The sequence below is a fragment of the Anabrus simplex genome, chromosome 3 (assembly GCF_040414725.1).
Source record: "Anabrus simplex isolate iqAnaSimp1 chromosome 3, ASM4041472v1, whole genome shotgun sequence".
Lineage (NCBI taxonomy): Eukaryota > Metazoa > Arthropoda > Insecta > Orthoptera > Tettigoniidae > Anabrus > Anabrus simplex.
Genome location: NC_090267.1, coordinates 309,979,221 through 310,000,313, shown reverse-complemented (window position 1 = coordinate 310,000,313; position 21,093 = coordinate 309,979,221). Strand labels below are relative to the sequence as shown.

Below are 21,093 nucleotides of genomic sequence, written 5' to 3'. Positions count from 1 at the left end.
TCTTTAAAAAATCGCAAAAATCAACAGAGTTCTTTAGAGGGGATTTGTTGTTGAATGTGTAGTGTCTTTTAAGGAAACGGTGGATGTATTTTGAGGTCTTGTAAGTTGGGCTTTTTTCCAGTTAATTATGGGATGCATGGGTGTATCTTTATTGTGTAGTTTGGGTAATGCTCTGGCCGTGGGAATATTAGGATTCATGGTGAATAATTTCTGTTGCTCTTGTTCATTGAGTAAAAAAGTTGAATTATTTATCAGTGTTTTTAAATTTCGCTGGATTCTGATGGTAGGATCTTTATTAACTATTGAAAAAGTCCCGTCTGCAAAAATGTTTTCTGTTTTTGTAACGTATTTGTTCTTATCTAATAATACGGTAGTCCCTCATTTGTCCGCTTTGGTTACTATGATATTGTTGTCGTTGATCTTGGTTTTTAAACTGTTTATTACGTTTGTATGATTGAAGTCGGAAGTTATAATTAATTCTTTGGTGACTGTTGGTAGTTTCTTTTTTTATTTCGTATCTAGTATCGTTCTGCAAATCTGAAGGGAGTTTGGTGATGTTGGATTCAATCTCTGCTACAGTGTTGATCATGTCATTTTCTTTTCGCATGCTTGGCCAATTATGTTTTAGACCTTTGCTTAGTAGGTCGATTTCCTGTTCTGAAAAGTTTGTCTTTGTCATGTTAAATATGACTGGTGAGTTGTTGAAAGGTGAATTGCTTTTTATTATTTCTACGTTCCTATTGGATGATTTTAATTGAGTTTCCTTTAAGTATGCAAGCTTTTTGTCCAAAGTTTTTTTGTTTTCTACTTAGGATGTCGTTTAATTTATAATCTACATGTAGCTGAAATGAGCTCCATTCTATTGGAGATACGTATTGAGATATTGCCAAATGTGTTCTGTATAACTGTAGATTTAAAAGCATTTTCTTTCTGTAGGATGTTTGATTTCGTGCTTGAGCCAAATTTCATTAGTTCTATTTTGAGGTTTGGTTAAATTAGATGTGGTTACGTCTTTTCTCTGAATATGTCTCAAAAATCTTGGAACAAACTTTAGTCTTAGACATTCTTTTAAATAAACTATGTCTTTACCTATTTTACAGATTTTTACCTTTAGGTTGAGGTATTTGTTCAAGTTATAATAAGCCTGGTTGGCAACTTTAGCCATAGACCTTCTTGTTATTATGTGGTTAAGGCCTAGTTTGTCTAACTTATAAAATCATTTTTAAATTACAAGTGTAATATCACACCAACTTCAAATTTTCTCTTCACAAACATTTTAAATGAAGTTTTAATTGTAAATTATTATTTAAGAACTCATAACAATTTCTCACATTGTATAATTTCACTCTAATCTTATATTCTCATTGTATATTTTTTACCATGACAATCAGGATCTTGATTTTTATCTTTAAGTATGAGTGTAAAAAGGCTGATGATGCCCTTTTAAAGGGCGAAAAATGTCCCTTCAAATTTTAATTTAATAGGATGTAAGTCCTAATTTTGTAAATTCTATTGTATTGAATAGGTTGATCTTAATAAATTTTAGTAATATCTTAAATTGACATACCACTTAGTCGAGTAGCTCTTTTTCTTTCTCTCAATTCTTCCCAACCCAAACTTTGCAACGTTTTTGTAACGCTACTCTTTTGTCGGAAATCGCCCAGAACAAATCGAGCTGCTTTTCTTTGGATTTTTTCCAATTCTTGAATCAGGTAATCCTGGTGAGGGTCCCATACACTGGAACCATTCTCTAGTTGGGGTCTTACCAGAGACTTATATGCCCTCTCCTTTACATCCTTACTACAACTCCTAAACACCCTCATAACCATGTGCAGAGATCTGTACCCTTTATTTACAATCCCATTTATGTGATTACCCCAATGAAGGTCTTTCCTTATATTAACACATAGATACTTACAATGATCTAATTGTTTATAAGACTCACCTCAGAAGGTAATTGACTAAACATAATATGTTGTAATTACATCTAGACAACATATTGTACATTACTTAATAGGTGGACCCTTAAACTTTTTTTAAAGCTTAGTAATCTCCGTTCAATATGGATAAAAAATGAAGTTTATTATTATCTTTTCCGCATTGAACTCTGTATTATAATATCACTTACGGTTCAGATCATTATAACATTCAAATTTAAATTTATACCTTACGCCACCTCAAGAAGGACCTGAGCTCTTATCGTCAAGAAATAATTCACTGTGTAAATGTGTTTCTCATTTGTTCCAATATTGCACTTTTTTACTTTTTTCTCTTCACAATTGTTTTTATGTCAACTGTTACATCTCCAAAGAATCTAATATACGAGATACTATAAACATTAATATACACTTCTACTGTCAATTATATTAAACAGTATTGTACAATTTCGCGTCTAGCAGCATTTGCAGGCTTGATCCTCGAACCATTCATAAAATTTCATAAACATTTGGAAGCACAGTGTCAGTCAGCACGTATGTCTTGTTGCTCTCCAAGAACTTGAGTCTTGCTTCATTTACGTGATTGATTCTCGACTTCTTCAGGATTTTAGAAACTTTCATCACACAGTGCTAATCCCTAAAGTGTTATAGTGCTAATTGGACTGCAACTGGTGAAAGGTTGATACATCACCTATTGTTTCCCTGTGCATTGTTTTTATGTGATTGGCTGATGATGACCTGGAATAGTGGTCGAAACCGGTACCGTTTGTAATCAAATAGGAATGTAACATTACTTTTCTAATTCTACTTGTATTGAATACGTTGAACCATTATATATCATATTTGAATTTAATTGTGAACTCAGTTCAATATGGAACATTGTGAAATTCTTATCTTTAAATGGCAGGATTAATAAAAGGTAAGTATTTAGGTTTTTTGGGTTTATCCTGGGTAAGATTTGTTGCTAACTTAAATTTCACTCTATTGATGATCCGATTGACCATATCTATTTTATAACCATTGATTAATGCTAGGTCTTTTATGAAATTTAGTTTTTTTAGATTGTTGGGCAAAAGAGGAATTTTAAACACACTATAAACCAAACTGAAAAAGGCTGCTTGCTTATGAGATTTTGGATGGAGTGAATATTTTTTATTGTCAGTGGGGCATATGACAGTTTTCTGTATATTTGAAAATCAAATTTGTTACCTGTGCGTCTTACAATGACGTCAAGAAAATTTATTGAGTTATTATTTTCATCCTCTTTTGTAATTTTTATATTACGGTCAAGGTTGTTTAAAATATCCAGAATTTTCCCCATTTGTTTTGTTGATTGTCTATTATAACGAATGTGTCGTCAACTTACCTAAGACCGAGCTCGATAGCTGCAGTAGCTTAAGTGCGGCCAGTATCCAGTAATCGGGAGATAGTGGGTTCGAGTCCCACTGTCGCCTGCCTTGAAGATGGTTTCCGTGATTTCCCATTTTCACACCAGGCAAATGCCGGGACTGTACCATAATTAAGGCCACGGCCGCTTCCTTCCAACTCCTAGGCCTTTCCTATCCCATCGTCGCCATAAGACCTATCTGTGTCAGTGCGACGTAAAGCAAAAAAAACCTTACCTAAGCCAAATACAGAGCCCTTTTATATTTGTCTTTATTTCTTATGTTTCAAATTGTCCATATAAATATCAGCTAATATACCTGAAATGAGATCTCCCATTGCTGAACTCATTTGATGATAAATTTTAATGTTAAAAGTGAAATAATTGTTGTTTAAAACAAATCTTAATAAGTTGTTGAATTCATCTATTTTGAATTTATGTAAGTTACTATATCTGGAAAGATTAAGTTTAATGTTATTGACGGTTTCGTTAACCGAGATGTTTGGGTACCGTACATGTTTATGATATCGATTGAACACATCTTATGGTGAGGTTGCAAATTGAATTTATTTAGTCTTTTGCAAAATTCTATTGAATTTTTGATTGAAGATTCATTATTAAATTTGTAGTGCCGTTTTGAGAAAATAACGTATAGTATAAATTTTGATGTCTTGTATGTGGGACTATTTCTGCTATTAATAATCGGTCTAATGGGTATGTTATTCTTGTGGATCTTGGGCAATGCCTTTACCGTAGGTATTTTTGGGTTCATGTTGATCATTTTTTGATAGTCCTGTTCTTTAAGTAAAAAAGCTGAATTTTTGAGTATTGTTTTTAAAGTTCACTGAATTTTATTACAGAATGACACCAAGTTTGAAATAAAAAAGAAACTACCCACCCTAGTAAAAGAATAAAAGTCAATTCTGATCCTGTCCTTCTAAACAAATTAAAGAATTAAGAACTAAAATAAAGAAAAATAACGTAATTGTTACTTTTTGCTAGTTGCTTTATGTCGCACCGACACAGATAATTCTTATGGCGACGATGAGACAGGAAAGGGCTAGGAGTGGGAAGGAAGCGGCCGTGGCCTTAATTAAGGTACAGCCCCAGCATTTGCCTGGTGTAAAAATGGGAAACCACGGCAAACGATTTTCAGGGCTGCCGACAGTGGGGTTCGAACCTACTATCTCCACATATACTGGTTACTGCCCGCACTTAAGCGACTGCAGCTATCGAGCTCGGTCGTAATTGTTACTAAAGCGGACAAAGGTGAGACCAAGGTTCTAATAAATAAAAGTGACTACGTTAAAAAATAAAGAATTCTTTTCTCATAAATCTTACACCATAATAATAAATAGAGGACCTATAAATGAAATGTAAAATGTAACAAGCATAGGTAACAAATTTGATTTTCAAATATACAGGAACCCGTCATATACCCCACTAACAATAAAAAATGATTCACTCCATCCAAAATCCCGTAAGCAAGCGGCCTTTTTCAGTTTGGTTTATAGAGCGATTAAAATTCCTCTTTCGCCCAACAATCTAAAAAAAAAAAGAACTCAATTTCATAAAAGATATAGCATTAATCGATGGTTATAAAATAGATATGAACAATCAGATCATCAATAAAGTGAAACTTAAGTTAGCAACAAATCTTACCCAGGATAAACCCAAAAAACTAAATACACAACTTTTACCTTTACCAGTCGTGCCATTCATCAAATCACATATACCTTTCAAAACTCATAACACCAACCAAAATATATTTTTTAATCACATCATCGTAAACTCAAACAACAACCGCTATCTAGGATCCGGAATCTACAGACTTACATGTAGACAATGTTATTTATCATACGTTGGCCAAACTGGTCGTGGTTTCCTCACCAGATATCTAGAACATTTTAATGCCTCAAAACATAACAAATACTCTGCAATGAGTTCTCACATGAAAGAAACTGGCCACCAGTTCACTACAATAGAGAGAGATTTAAAAATCATTAGAAGGGTTCAAAAGGGTAAATTAATGAATTTGAAAATATCTATATCCATTTAGATCAACACTTTAATAAAGATAAAAAATTAAAAATGATACGATTGAGATAAAAAGTCCTTTATTTGAACAAATACCAAAACTATTACAAACTCAAAAATTAGAAAAAAGTAATTTTTAAATATTTCCAATCCCACATCTATTAATACTCCCACTACACAAACAGGCACAACTTCTCCCTCTGCTACCTCTAAATATTCCCCTCCACACGCTGCGCCAGTTATCAAAGCTCCGCTCAGCTCTCCCTCCCCTGCTCACCCCCCAACTAAAACTTCCTCACTCCTACAATACAAGAAGTAGAAGCGTAAGTGACGATCCATTAACACGACCATTTAAAAACAAGGTCCAACGAAACAGACATATCAACACGTATTGGCATAAATAGCAATAATTAATTCAACATCTAAGGTTAAAAACTGATTGTCCATTTCGACTGACACTCTTGTAAAAACTACCAGCCTCAAACTCTACAATGTCAACTGATTACTTTCAAGTCTTTAAATAGTAAAAATCATCAGTAGTTGATTATGTCAATAATTAATTTATTGGAAACAATCTACAAATTCTTGTGATGATCATGGCTACAAATAATTAAATAAATGATATGTAATATGAAGATGATGGCTCATAAAACATTTAAGAATTTTACAAGTCAGGAAATGAATGAAGCTTTCAGCCAGATTTCTCGCTCTAAACTTTAAAGTGTTTTACAACATAATTGTCTCCATTCATCATTTCAAGTCTGAATGACACTATTGAGATTTAGCCATTCGGTGTTTAAAAGAATTCATGAATTTTATTGTAATCAATCTAATTGAAAGTGTATAGAACTATCAATTTTCTTGTTCACAGCCAAGCTGTTATTTTGTATACTGTGTAATAACCTATCTTTAATTACAATATAATTTTTTGTAAATTAGTTTTAAGATCATAATTAAGTACAGATAACTTATAAAGATTAAAGTAGTATCCTGAACTAAACTTGAGACATTCTTATGGCTGATAACGCCTGGTAGACAGGCGAGACATGTACGAAATATAGAATTTATAACCAGGATGAAGTCCTAATTATAAATGTATTTTATGTATTGAATATGTGAACTTACAAATAAACACTTTTATTTTAACATGTTCCGATCTGTCAGCGGAGAGATGGCGTGGAATGACATTACAGTAGTAGACAAATAAGTTTTAGTGGTGTCTTTAAAAGTAGGAAAGATCAGAATATGAAGATGAAGTTGGAATTCAAGAGGACAAATTGGGGAAAATATTTGTTTATAGGAAGGGGAGTTAGAGACTGGAATAACTTACCAAGAGAGATGTTCAATAAATTTCCAATTTCTTTGAAATCATTTAGGAAAGGCTAGGAAAACAACAGATAGGGAATTAACCACCTGGGCGACTGCCCTAAATGCTGATCAGTGTTGATTGAACTACATCTACCATTTCTAAAGATGAGAGGAAAGTATTAAAAGGTGTGAAAAACACAAGAGAACAAAGATGCAAACCTTTTCTGTTGGGGTTTATAAAATAATCAGTGCACTGTAAGTTGTGGAAAGCACCAAACCACAAATATGGAAAGATGTGCATGGGGCTAATAATAAAATGATATTGCAGATCACTCTTTCTAAAAAAAAATTGTTAGTAGACACCTTTTATTTTGGAGCAGTGGGTTATTAAGCATTATTTCTGGTCACTCAAGCATGTGCGACTTTGGCTGCCATTTTGAATAAACTGCAACCAACTCGAAGGTGCGAGTTCAACATTCGTGACCTATGTGTGCTGCAAGATGCAGACGCCAGTCCACTTTCTGACAGATTTTAATTTTGTCTTCATTAGTAAGGATTTTTTTTTCTCCATATCCATAACTGGGCTATCAAAAGATAAATCAGCACCATACTAGACAATTTCACACTATTAGGTTCCTAATCCAGATATAGGCTACCGTTTCACACTACAAATTTTTGCTACATTTCAGTGTACCACTCAACACAGAATAAATTTCTAACTTCTGAAAGGAATGCAAAATGCAAGCAGAAATAGGCTCATTGTGTTATACAGCTATCTCGCTGCTAACCGGCACGCAAAACTGAACATTCCTGAGGCTAACAGCTTGCTCCCCGAAGGTGCAAGTTATCCTGTGAAGTTCAGGAATTCAAGGCCTTTTCCCGTAATCACGCAACTGTGGCGACGGCTCTTACCGAGAAATCGTGTTTCTATCATGAGCGATGACAAATAACGTTTTCAGGGCGAGGAAAAGTGTGGTTGTACCGGCAATAGCGAAAATTCGTGATGCCGTGAGGTACTTTGTTTTCCTGAGAATCAGTCATTTTTTGCCCGTATCAAAGAATCATGAATTCAATTACAGCTGTCCTTGAATTCTGTGTTTCCCGACTAGTTTGCTCATCTTAATTTCAGTCCTCTTCATTAACAATTGTATATAGTTGCTCTATAATTTTACAGTACTTAGGTATTTTACAATGAAAGCCAGTTATGGTTTTCTGTACCTGAAGTGATTCTCCTTGTGTGAACAACCTCCTCTCAGATAATTTTTATCAATATTGTCTTTTCTCCTAGTTTTTCACTGCCTATTATCTAATTAGTTCTAGTTTGAAGTTTGCAGCATAGTTCACATTTTCTTTTCCCAAACAGATCAATCGATAACCTGTGCAACAAACTCAACAATGAATACTAGCATCGATGACTTGGCAGGTAAGATGCTAATATATGGATACTGATACAGGAACAAATGAAATTAGCATTTCTCAAGTGTTCATTATGAAGTGACACATGGTAGTCAAGTGGTATCGTCACTGGGTTCTTTCCCATTTAATATATTGATACTGATACAAGAACAAATGAAATTAGCATTTCTCAAGTGTTCATTATGAAGTGACACATGATAGTCAAGTAGTATCATCACTGGGTTCTTTCCTAGGTGACCATGGTTTGAATCCCAGTCAATGCATGTGGGATCTTTGAAATAAAAAAGTCACATCCTCATGGTTCGGATTCCATGACAAACTGGGTGCTCCATGGTTATGATCATAATGGAGTCTGTAAAACTATAGGCTTACTTCCTTGCTCTTTGGTTATGAAGTGAAACTACCAAAATAGACTGACAATGTTGACAGCCCAATGTATGACAATAAGTACAGGTAATAAGCAAATGCACACATGTATGTATTACACAAGTCATCATCATCAACATCATCTGGGTATCCTTCCAGCGGGTCAGGTAGGACTTTTTTGGACAATATGCCTCCATCAGTTCCAGTCATTATACAGTTCCGCACCTTTTACATCCTGCAGTGAAGGTCTGCATTTATTTGGTCCAGCCACCTTCTTCTGGGACGTCCAACAGGTCTCCTTCAATGTACAGCCATTTCCAAGTATTGTCTGGTAGTTCTAGTCTCTTCCATCCTTTGCACATGCCCAAACCATTTCAACCATGCAATGTGTAGTCTTTCTTCCAATGTACAGGTCACTTGCATGTCATTTCTAATGCACTCATTTATAATTCCGTCTCTTCTTGTTTTCTGCATAGCAGATCATAAAAATTTCATTTCACAAAAGTAATAACTAAAATTAAAATGAATAAACTCCTTAATAGACAGAGTGTTCACAATTTATTGTACTTTATTACATGCAGAGCATTGAAAAATAAATAAATATAAATTTTCAAAACAATATACAATATAATAACAAACAAAAGTATTAAGAAATTAGAAATATAGAAGAGAGCCAATAAGTTAAAATACATTTTTTTTATGAAGTTTGGGGCTGAGATAGAGAATACTGGCATTTTAAGTATATAAAATACTTTTTAATTAAAAAGGAGTTAAAATTTAAAGATAGAACCACTGGCAATACAAATACTCATCAGAATAAGTTTCTGAAATATTCTGATGCATTCTTAATTCAAGTGAATACATTTGTCAATCATTAAGAAAAGAAAAAAAAGATCACTACAGTGAAGGATATAAGGAAGTCTGAAGTACGCATTCATCATCTTTGTGCATACATTATCCTCATTGATTGACTGATTAAACATGACACTTGGTACCTAAAATTCAATGATTCATTAATCCACAACCATAAACCACACGGGAAAAAAAAGCCAAACACAGAGGGAGTTTACAATTATTTTGATTCAACATTCAGAGCTACAATTGAAAAAGAAAAAAGGAGCAGTAGAACCCCACTTTCTCTAATTTTGTATTTTCAAATTCTCTTATGTTTCTTATATATAAAGTTATTAATAGCAGTTTCATAAGCAGATCTAAAATAATTTAAACACTTACAGGACTTTTTAGCCATCCAACTAATATGCAATTACATGAACTATTTTATTTAATCAGATCAACGTTGTACATTATACTAGGAGATTTCTATACTCGTTAATTTTAGTTAGTCTTAACATGTGTTTCATAAACCACAATTATATTCACAGTAACTGTTTAGAAAAAGGATATCTTTACTGGAATATACCTTTTTCCTAAAAGTGCTATATATCCATAAATAAAAACTGCACAACTAAATTTCATAATTTTTAAATGACTGAAGGCTGTCATAGTGTAATAAAAGAGATCAGAATTCTGAGCAATGTCCAAAATACTTTCAATGATTGTAGACTAAATTGTTAACACCCACTCAAACTAATGCAATTCTATACACTGAGAAAGAGTAAAAGTAGAGGTTCTACTACCAGTATTTTTATAATTTGACAAAATGTAGATAATATATATCAATGAAAAACCTGACAATTCTTCTTTTAAGTTCCACTTCATGTCAATTAGAACTTACATAACTATGATCAATACTCAAGCTAGTAAAATAAACGAGATGGCTTACACATTTACATTTACTTAAGAACCTTATCAAATTTAAGAAGGCTTTATAAACATATCAGGCGAACTGAGAAAATGAATTTTCTGTCAAATGAAAATCAAACAGCAGTAACTGACTAGACAAAGTACTAAATCTCAAACGTTTCAATGATCTAAAGTTCATCAACAGTCTGAGACCATATAAAAAGGTCTATTGAGATAGTTGCATCCATCAGCCTAATTAATGCTACTGTAATAACTGAAGTGAACACGTTCAACATCATCATACAGTTTTGGAATTCAACAATTAGGCAAATATCTAAGGCTTTCTTGATACTATAATGACGACTGTTACAATTCAAATATAACACCCATCTATGATACAAGATGAAAATGAGAAAAAAAGTTTTACTAACTGGATATTATGTAATTTTTCATTACAGAAACAATATTACTAGACACTTAATACATTTGATAGTGAGTAAAAAATAGTGCCTGATGGAAGATTTATGGTAGCTTCAAACTACACTGCTAGAACATTAATTTATTGCTTCAAATAATTTGTTTCATACATTCTATACAAATAAGTTTTGGCTGCTTTAGATTGCGGAAAGTGATGTTCAGAAACACAATGGCACCTCAAGATTGTTGGATATGAAATGCAGTAATATAATACTTTGAATGTGCTCTGTTTTAGACTGTTGTGCTTACCCTTCGAATTTCACATGCTTTATTTTAGGCAGCAATATCTGTCTACAAGTCAAGTATTGCACTTCATTGATTATCTACCTATGAACACAAAAATTATTTTAATGCTTCTCTCAGCATAACCTGAGGAAAGAACAATAATTTTACTGTTATTTGTATTTCTATTCTATATCATACAGCATTTCAATTATTTCATACATTTTGGAGATCTAAGAATTTACAGCAAGATATCACAAATTCATAATTAAATGCACTTTATATGAAGACTTAACTGCAGTGACAGCTACATAAACTAACGGTTCAGAGAAGATTTCATCAAAGGTTTTCAAGTACCATTTTTCCCTGCTGCACATTTGTCAAGGATACATACACTTTTTTAGAAATTAACAAAGTAAGAGATAAACATTATGCAAGCAGATGACTTGCATGATTCCATCTAGCTGAATGCATGGATACTTTCACGTTTCTATATGATTTACTCCAATATTTTTTTGTTAAATTTTAGTTTAGAGTCAATAAACAATGGTGAAGTTTGGATTAGTTTCTAACAGCTCTGTAACATTAAAGTATTTTATAAGCTTGCTAAAACTCATAACAAATATTTCTAATAATGAATATCACCAAACATGCAATGCAGTAATTTACAATATAATTAAAAGATTAATCCCAGCTATTCTGTAAATCATAAAAATCACACTCATATTGGAATAAGTTGAATATTTTCCTCAAAAGGATGTGACTCCTATGATCCACTTCTTGTGTCTAAAAACCTGAAATGATCAATCACTTGAGTATCCAACATGTTTAAGGTATTTGTTTACCTTCATGTGTTCATACTACAAGCAAGCCATTTATAATTTTAAGGAATATTTTATTCCTTGATATTTTAGAGTATACAGTGAACATACATAGGCAACATTTTCTCTAGAGAAAAAAAAAAAAAAAAAAAAAAAAAAAAAACCCAACAAAAATCCATATACATACTGTACCCACTTAGAATAGTATGTTCAAAGTACATTCATCAGCACCATTTACTCTGTTGGATATTATCTTCCTGTCATTCTACAGCACAAACTTTAAGAAGTAATGACTACTTCAGTCTCTAATATGACTCCTAACATAAACGAGATAGAAAGGAAACAAACTGCAGGTTAACAATTAGAAGAGAAAAATTGACAGAAAACTATAGTAGCAAGTGGAAGTTTGCTATAAAGGGCAGCTAAAATTTATTAATTATGAAGCAAACTTGCTGAACATAAGGACATGGAAAATTTAAATTTGATCATGCAATTGCTATAAAAGTTCATTTTCTCAGGCTTAAAATAAGGAAGTGCATTTTTTTTACCATTTCATTTAATTTAGGATATTAAATTCAGAATCTTAAAAGCACATTTGAACAAGGTACAGTATATTCTTAATTTTTGTCATTTTAGTAGTATTTTTTTAATTTTTCTGATCCCTTATCAAATACGTAGTTTCTATACTTCAATTTTATTGAAGATTACTTCAATATAATTTCCCAGTTTGAAAAATCTCTTCAAACAGACAACATGAAAAGTTCAATCTATTTTATATACAATTTTTTAGGGCTATTCAGTGGGTGATTCTGAGATGGACTTGCTGATGAATGTTAATAAAACACTCCTGTGATCTTGGCAGACTTTCAAGGTTAAAACAATGCAAATAAAGAAGATAGGATCTGTTTATTTTGTGAATTTTATACATGAGGATCTAAATGTGGATCAACAATCAGCTCACATTCAGAATATAGTAACACTGAAATAATGAAGAGAAATGCTTCTCAAGAAATCAGGTTGCTATGTGCAATTGCACATTTATAAAGGTCCCTTTCTCTCCCTCATAACGCTTACAGAAAAAAGGAAGAGACAGGCCATAGTGACAATTTGCTACATTAGAGAGCTAGGTAATGTTCTGGTATGTCCGAAGTTGGGGACAGTATCAGTTTATGAAAGTGGAATGGCTTGAAAATATAACCACTTTCAAAGGAATAGAAGCTCATATTATAAGGAAAATTCCATAATAAATTATCTATTGCAAGTCTTTAACTACAGATTAGGATATGAAAGAAAAAGGTTTTAGTCCATGCTTACACAAAAAATCATTAAATTTCTACAGAAAATATGTAGTTTATCCAATGAAACAGTTCTGCAAAGTAAAACATATGGCTCTATTGAAGAATTAAAGATTATATTCCACATCCCTAGCTAAAATTTGATCAATGGAAACTAATAATATAACACACCATATCATACTCTCAAACAAGAAATTAAGAGCAAAATTAAAATAATTTAAAAAAAGTTTGATTTAATGACATATTTAACCTAGCTCATAGTATTAATTTAAAATTTTACTGATTGATGTATTTCAGGGGCAAGAAACAACATATTTTTTACTACAGTATGAGAAATAATCTTGAATGGATCTATCAAATACACCATCTGAATAAAACACAAGAAGTGATCATTTGTAAAAGTCTACTGTACACATGGTTATATTCACTCTGGTAAAACAGAGAGGAAAATATTCTGTACGGTAGGCATAGAAAAACTGAAGACTCCATTAAAGATTTCAAAAAATAAAATGACTAGTTATCATTACACTTTCTTTTTCTCCATGGAATGCAAACTAATTAGGAAAGACTTGCTGGCCCTTCAAACTGGTTATAGAGCAATGATATTGCAGGTCTTCCAGCAAATCTCTCTCTCTACACTTAAAATAAATATTATACCAACATGTATCTCTTTAAAATACCTCGATATTAAATAGATCAACATACAATGGTGTAAATAAAAATATATTGTATGTTACCTTCCATTTATTATCTAGTAATATTATTAACAATAATGACAAGTAACAGACTTAACTGACAAAGTACACGTCAATTATATAATTTGTAAAGTTTGGGTGTAAGTTATTTGTAAACATAAAGCTATTTTTTTTCCACAACACTAATTTTGTTTACCTACTTCTATTCAGCAAAAACACAGCCAGCCTGGCAACTTTTTGAAAGCAAGCACAGCAGAACAATAGGATTTATGCTAAAATACCCTCCCCTTTCAGAATATAATGGTTAAAATAGAATTCTGAATATTTCATTATCAACCACTAGAGCCAGATTTAGAGCAAAATAAAGATGTTTAATAAAAATAAACTAATAGCTTGCTCAGAAAAAGTTTTCTTTTCTCAAATATATGATTTCTTACCAAAATACATTAAATGCTAATATTTTATGTCAATAAGAATAATCACATCTATTAATAATGGCACTTGCCGCTTTAACTTGTGGATCAAACTGATTTCGATATCTGTAGGCTATAACTGCAGCCACCACCTACAAGAAAAATAAAACAGTGAACATTTAAATAAGAATGAGGATTAGTAAAATTAAGATCATAGTCATACACAATGATAGGAAAATGAACAGGAACATACAATCAAATAAACACAACAAGCCAATGTAAGAACAGAGAGCAATAGAAAAGGCAATGACAAACATGAAAACACAAAAGGACAATCTCCACATATTCATATACAGTAGAACCTCGATAATTCAAAATCGCACCTAATTCGAAGAAGCTCTCGTTCCCGGAAACATGTGTGCCATTTCACTGTTAGAAATGAACATCTTGGAACAAAAATGGACGCTATGCCGCAAGAAAATAAAACACGACACGCAAATTTAATCGTTAATGTTGAGAAGATTGTATTCATATCAGGAATAAGCTAAGAAATAGTATCAAGGAGGAGATGAAAAAAGAATGAAGGATACAGGATTGTTAAATTTATTATTATAAGAAAATTCCAGAAGAAATCATCTCAAGCTGCACGATACAAGATATTGCTACGTAAAGAAGATGGCATTAACAGCAAAAGGCTTGAATAGAAAAGAATTTGGAATAACGTCAATAGAAAAGAGCAAGGCTACAGGAGTATTGTGTAGAATCGCGTGTTAATAAGTTGAGAAATTGAATCGACTTGTTGGGAATCGTTACGTAACTGGCTATGTCACAAGACACCACGCAGATATTCAAAGTCACTGGTAATTGAAAACAAGATATAGAAAGCTAAATCCAATTATAACTGAGAATTTCGTAGACATATTAGTAATCTGCAAGACGTTAGCTGAATTTAATTGAAAGAAGCATTCTTTCCAGTACGTTTATGAATGTTAGAAGGCTTTGAATACTAAGATGACGAAACTGACCATGTTTATCTGTATTTTTGTCCTAACGATGATGTAGATGTTGATTCCCATAGGGAACCTAAAATATTTGTCCTGAATGAGTAAATTTTTAATACCAATATAATGGTCCGTTATTGGACATTATAAATTTTCCAGTTAACTCAATCTTGGTTGCCTGCGTTTCGCCCTCGTGTGCGAAAAAAAAAATTATAATGTCCAATAACGGACCATTATATTGGTATTATAAATTTACTCATTCAGGACAAATATTTTAGGTTCCCTATGGGAATCAACATCTACATCATTTGATGGCCAGGCAGGCATCTATTTTTGGAAATGAGACATAGCTCTCTTGGTGCATTGGCACTGCTGGTGGCTTCAAATAGCCTATGCAGTGGCCTCCACGGTATGCACTAGCCTTGCGTCTTGGGTAGTGTGCTAAGTCCCAACTGACGAGCCTAACTTAGCACACGAGGGCGAAACGCAGGCAACCAAGAATGAGTTAGCTGAAAAATTTATAATGTCCAATAACGGACCATTATATTGGTATTTTTGTCCTAACTGCACAAGAGATGGCCAGCATCATGCACTAAGAAGACCAAGGCTGACTGTCAGGAGATAGTAACCTGAAGTCGATGGAGCTATCCCGAGATAACGGAGAAGGAGGGATGACCTGCCCAAATGTTCCCACAGACCGACACACGTAGCAGACGTATCTAACTAATGTCCTAAAGCATATGGACACACCATCGAGGGAATATAGGGAATAAGAGATAAGTCGATTGACATATTATTACAGTAAGTAACTTAAATAGCTTGTTTTGAAAAGTGCCATTTTCTAACTGCGTATAAAATATAATTGTGCAGTGCTGTCATCGACTTAATTCAAGAAGAGCGAATTCATGTGTGAAATGGCAATGATATAACGACGTAGGAGGAAAATAGGTAGGTAGACATCTAATTAAAAATGACAATCCTTTGGTTAGGATGTATTTGATCAGTGATAACCGAGTTATGCGTTCGTAATGCTGTCTATTTTAAGTAAGAGGTTAATTTACTTCTGTTGTGAATATTAAGACAGATATTGTGGTTAATGTTACAATTGAGTTAGGGGGTTATACTTTGAAATGGAGATGATGCAGTACGATATACAGGTTATATTTGGATCATAAGAAGACATATAAGCAATATGAAATTAATCTGGAGAAAATTGAGAAGGAAATGGAATATATATGTGGATAAATAATAGTTATAATTCATATGCATCAAGTTAAGATATACATTAGGGTTATTGAAATGAAGGAAGAGATATGATGTGAAGAATATGAAACAGATGTTATATATATGAAGAATGGTTGCATAATAAGAATAATGATGGTGATGATTACCATTTCATCGAGAGAGAAGAGATGGATGTATTTTAATGGTGATATTAAGTTAATTGACATGATTTAAGGTTAAGAATGCATGTATTTAATTCCATAACGTATATTAATCCTTCTGTATTCCACATCCAGCATTAAATATGATCCATATAGTTTACATATGTTGGATAGGTACCGGTAGATCATCAAAATGAATCCATATAGGGAAGAGTGAGTGGAATTAGCCCACATTATCCAGAATTCTTAACCACAATAATGTTTATTTTAGTAAATAGAGTTAGAATGCTTAATTGCTCATTTCAATGATATCACTGAAGAGGTTCTCCATAATTAGATGACAGACCGCAGAATTTCCAGAAATGATATTAAATAAGGTGTTATAAGCTATTGGTGACACACTAACAGGTCGCACATGATATAAGTAATTGGCACTTAACTAGATTTTGGAATTTATTTTTATTTTAGCTAAATGATCTATATAATGATTCGTAATGGTAATTTTTGGTTATTTAAAAAATGAAACAATGTTAAATGACTTATCTTCAAAATTTCAAGGAAGAAAAGATAAAAGCCACTGAATCTGAAATACTCGAGAAATGAATAAGAAGACTAATGTTTTCCTTGTACTAATGATTAGTGATTGTGATATAAAACATGATTGTGAAATATTGACAGCTACATGCAAGCAAATAGACTAATAACTGAGTAGATCTGCAATATATTATATAAAATATTTGAAAGAGTCTTTAAGGAATTATTTTGTATTCAAGCAGAAAAATGAATAACGTAAACATGATTTTAATTTTAAAATGTCATAACGATGAACATCTCTAGATTATTTTCTACTTTTCAACAGAAGCAATGTATATAGTCAAGATTTGTTTTTATATCAAAGATCTTTGAACATTTTTTATATATTAATTAGCTTAGTTAGGTGAGGAGATAGTCAGATTTCAACAAACTATTCAACTCCTATTCTATTTCAAGATTATGTAATTTACTAAAGTGATATTAGATGAATTTATCCATTCTTTTAATGGTATCTTAGGTTAAGTAAGTACTTATAGATTAATTTGTGAGATGGAGATGTCCAATGAACTGATTTTGTGCGAATTTGGCCTTCTTGCTCACCCGGTGACTTTACTCTCGGAACCTACGACCCAAAATAGATGATTGATAGATAATGATGAATTGAGCTAGTCAGGATTTCTTTGCGGCCCGACCTGGACGCGGGAAATTCAGATTTTAAATTCGAACCTGCCTTTACATTTTAAAACAATAGTATGTTACAGAGTCATTTAAATTAAAACTTTATCCACGTCATGATAGAATGCGCTTTCTGGAACGTGGAGGGGTAGCTTTCCACACTTACTCACTTTGGTGCGTCTGCAGTGTGCTTCATAATTGCTAAGTTGAATGAAATCTGAATCTTTTGTATTCAACTTTGTAAGGAACGCCATAATATCACGCAGCAGGCAGCAGAAAAACAGAATCCGTGAACACTCGCAATGCCAACAGTTGATGAAAAAGCGTGGCTCATATAATCAATTCATAGGCATCGAACAATATTGTCATTGCCGATGAAACTGCATTGCTTTCTTTTAATGCCCAGCCCAAACGGTCTTATGGTTTTAAAGGAGAAAGTGTCAGCCGGAGAATCGCACAAGGGTGGGGGACATTGTACTATGCTGCAACGTACACGGAAGCGAGAAACTTTATCCCCTCATCATAGGAAAGTTCGATAAGCCACAATGTTTTAAGGGAGCCTGGCACTTTCCGTGTAAGTACAAGGCATCTAAAAATGCAAACAGTACAGTAATCCAAAAAATAATGCATTTGCACAGGGAACCAGCATAATTTATCCTCATCTTTTTTCTTTCGTTGTGTGAGGTTCTGTTTGTCAGTGATTTATCCAAGCCAGGAAGCAATAACGGGCTCATCAGGGGCTCAGAAGAAATGGAAATGGGAGTGGTGAGGAGAGAGCAGTGTATGAATATGTAGAGATTGTCCTTTTGTGTGTTCATGTTTGTCATCATCTTTTCTATTGCTTTTTTTTTTTAAACTGACTACTCATTATGTTTAAATATTATGTGGTTCTTTCAATATATGACCTAATTTGACATGTTTCTTTTCTTTGCATTACTATATTATAGGGTTATAAGTTATTCAACACTTCCTGAATTTCAGTGTGAAATTCTATGACTTATGATTTTATATGGTATAATGTATGTCAATCCCTGTTATGAATGGTGTAAAGATATCGCTCATAGGGTCAGTTGGTGCCTGCATTTCAGTGGGTTTGGCAGACTGATATGTAATAGCAGTGGCTGGCTCGGTGAGGAAAGCAACGGGAAACTACCTCACTCCTCATTTCCCTAGTATGCCTCTTCAGTGATGCCTAGGCTATTTATGACAGCTGTTGGCGGAGCTGCAGAGGATCAAACCAGCCTTCGGGCTGAATACCCAACATACACAACATACAATGTATGTCATGGTTTCTCAAACCCAGATTAAGTTCGATATTTCTCTGATAGGAGGCATTTGTTATGTCAGTCAGTTTAACAACATTACTTGTAAGGTTGGTGGTGTATGGTAAGCACTGCTGCAAGAAGAACTGCAGTCGTTTCTTGTATTGGTATGAGTTACGAGTGATGTCTCCAGAATATGGAAAACGTTCGGGGGGGGGGGGGGGGCATAACGAGTTGTTGATCACAATACATTTCACAGGGAGGATTAGGATTTGTGGCTTTCAGTATGTTGTAGGCCCACTCCTACTGCCACCTCATTCCACCAGGATCTTTGGAGGACTACCAGAGTGAATGTATCAAACCAGACAGTTCAAAATTAGCTGCACAACAGAGGACTGATACCAAGGAGGCCTGTGCCAAGAGCTCCTATCAAACCACACCATACGGCAGCTCATGTGTGGTACGCAACAATTCATACCCAATGATATCAGGAACATTGGAAACCGATGCTCCTTTCTGATGAGGTCACCAAAAGCTTGTACCCTATAACAGGTACATTAGAGTCTGGAGATGATCTGCTGAGAGATAGAACAACCTTTATCCTGGAGTGCCATCAGCAGCAAGGGGATTCCGTCATGTTTTGGGATGGGACCATGTTTGGTCAACATATGCCTATCCTTCTATCCAGGGTAACATAATTGGTCTAATATAAAGAGACCTCATCTAACACGCCGTTACAGGATTTGCACCTGATGTTCTTTTACTTCCCATTGCTTCACATGTTGTAAGCTCCTGCACATTTTGTTATAACATGTTCGTAATATTCAAGCTTACATCTTTGTCCACAAAGTACATAACATTCATTGGCAAAACCTACTTCTCAAAGATTTCCAGATTCTAACACAATACACGTATTTAGGATACAGTCTACCCGTCCATTCCACATAACCCCCAACCATTCGTTCCCTAAAATTCAGATTTAAGTTGTGGTTACCAACATGCTTTACATGTTCCATCCTAATCTTAATCTCTGATCTATATTTCCACTTTTCATTAAAAAAGGATCTGAGATATCTGTACTGTAGAAACATTTTCTGTCTCTTCATTTATCAGTCTGAGCTTGGCCTGATCATCATTAACATAATCTTGCTTCTTGAATATTATGAACTCAGTCTTACTTATGTTCAACAAGAGTCTGCAATTTACAAGCTGTGTTGAATTTTTCTAGCAAGACTTGGGGATCTTCTGTGTTATCAGTTAACCATATGATCTGTGTAACGAGTTACTGAGTCACTCTCCATTAATGCAGATTCCATATGCCCAAGGTGTGTTTGCCTCATTCAGAATTGTCTCTGAATAGATACTGAAAAGCACAGATGATAGAACACAACCTTGCCAGACTTAACACCTGATCAGGACTTCTTTGGATCATCTACTGTGTAGAGATGAGAAGAATGCAAGAATGAGGAATGTGGCCTGCAAGCACGAACTTCCTGTTCTGTCCAGACAGATCGGCTCTTATCTTCTCATATCTGCTACACGAAAACATTGACTCACACTTTGCAGTTTGCTGGATTACAACTGACAAGAGCGAAGGGCTGCCAGTAGAAGATAATATAAAGTCGCCTGGATAGTAGCGGAGTTGCTATGGTAACCATTGCGTCACTGGCTCTGCTGGTGAAGACCCCTTCGCCTCGTGCCTCACCAGGCATGTGCATTCTTCTGATCTCCCTACAGTAGCATCAACTCAAACCACAGCTTACTGGTTGCAACGAAGGCTGGCTATGATCCACATGTCCTTGTCGCAACCAATTTTCTGCAGGGCTTCCAACTGTTTTCCATGTAGTATATCTTAACAAATGGAAGTACATAACAAATTACATGTCACATAACACTAGTAGGTATTCTGCCAAATTAACAGGATCAATTCATGCATAAATATAAAATGAATAACAATAAAACCTTGATTACTCCTCAATACCAAGTCAATGGGTTGATAGCATGTTAGTGCAGAGGTATAGGCATATTTACTATTTAACTACTGTTCTCTGTATAAACCCAACCACTATATTATCCACAGGTTCAAAAATATTTAAATCACATGTAATATTTATAAAGACAG

At 33.8% G+C, this 21,093-nt stretch overlaps 1 protein-coding gene across 3 annotated transcripts in view; it reads right to left on the bottom strand.

The window, feature by feature from the left end:
• Nucleotides 1-8,987: 8,987 nt before the first annotated feature.
• Tsp97E (Tetraspanin 97E) overlaps nt 8,988-21,093 on the bottom strand; it is a 49,542-nt gene continuing 37,436 nt past the window's right edge. For 2 of the 3 annotated variants that reach the window (XM_067143134.2, XM_067143133.2), the window contains one exon: nt 8,988-14,266. Coding sequence is in view for 1 of the 3 variants with exons in the window: in XM_067143133.2 (XP_066999234.1) it covers nt 14,168-14,266 (99 nt within the window). In the remaining 2 variants the exon portion in view is untranslated. The remainder of the gene's footprint in view (nt 14,267-21,093) is intronic. The other variant, XM_067143135.2, reaches the window with a different exon arrangement.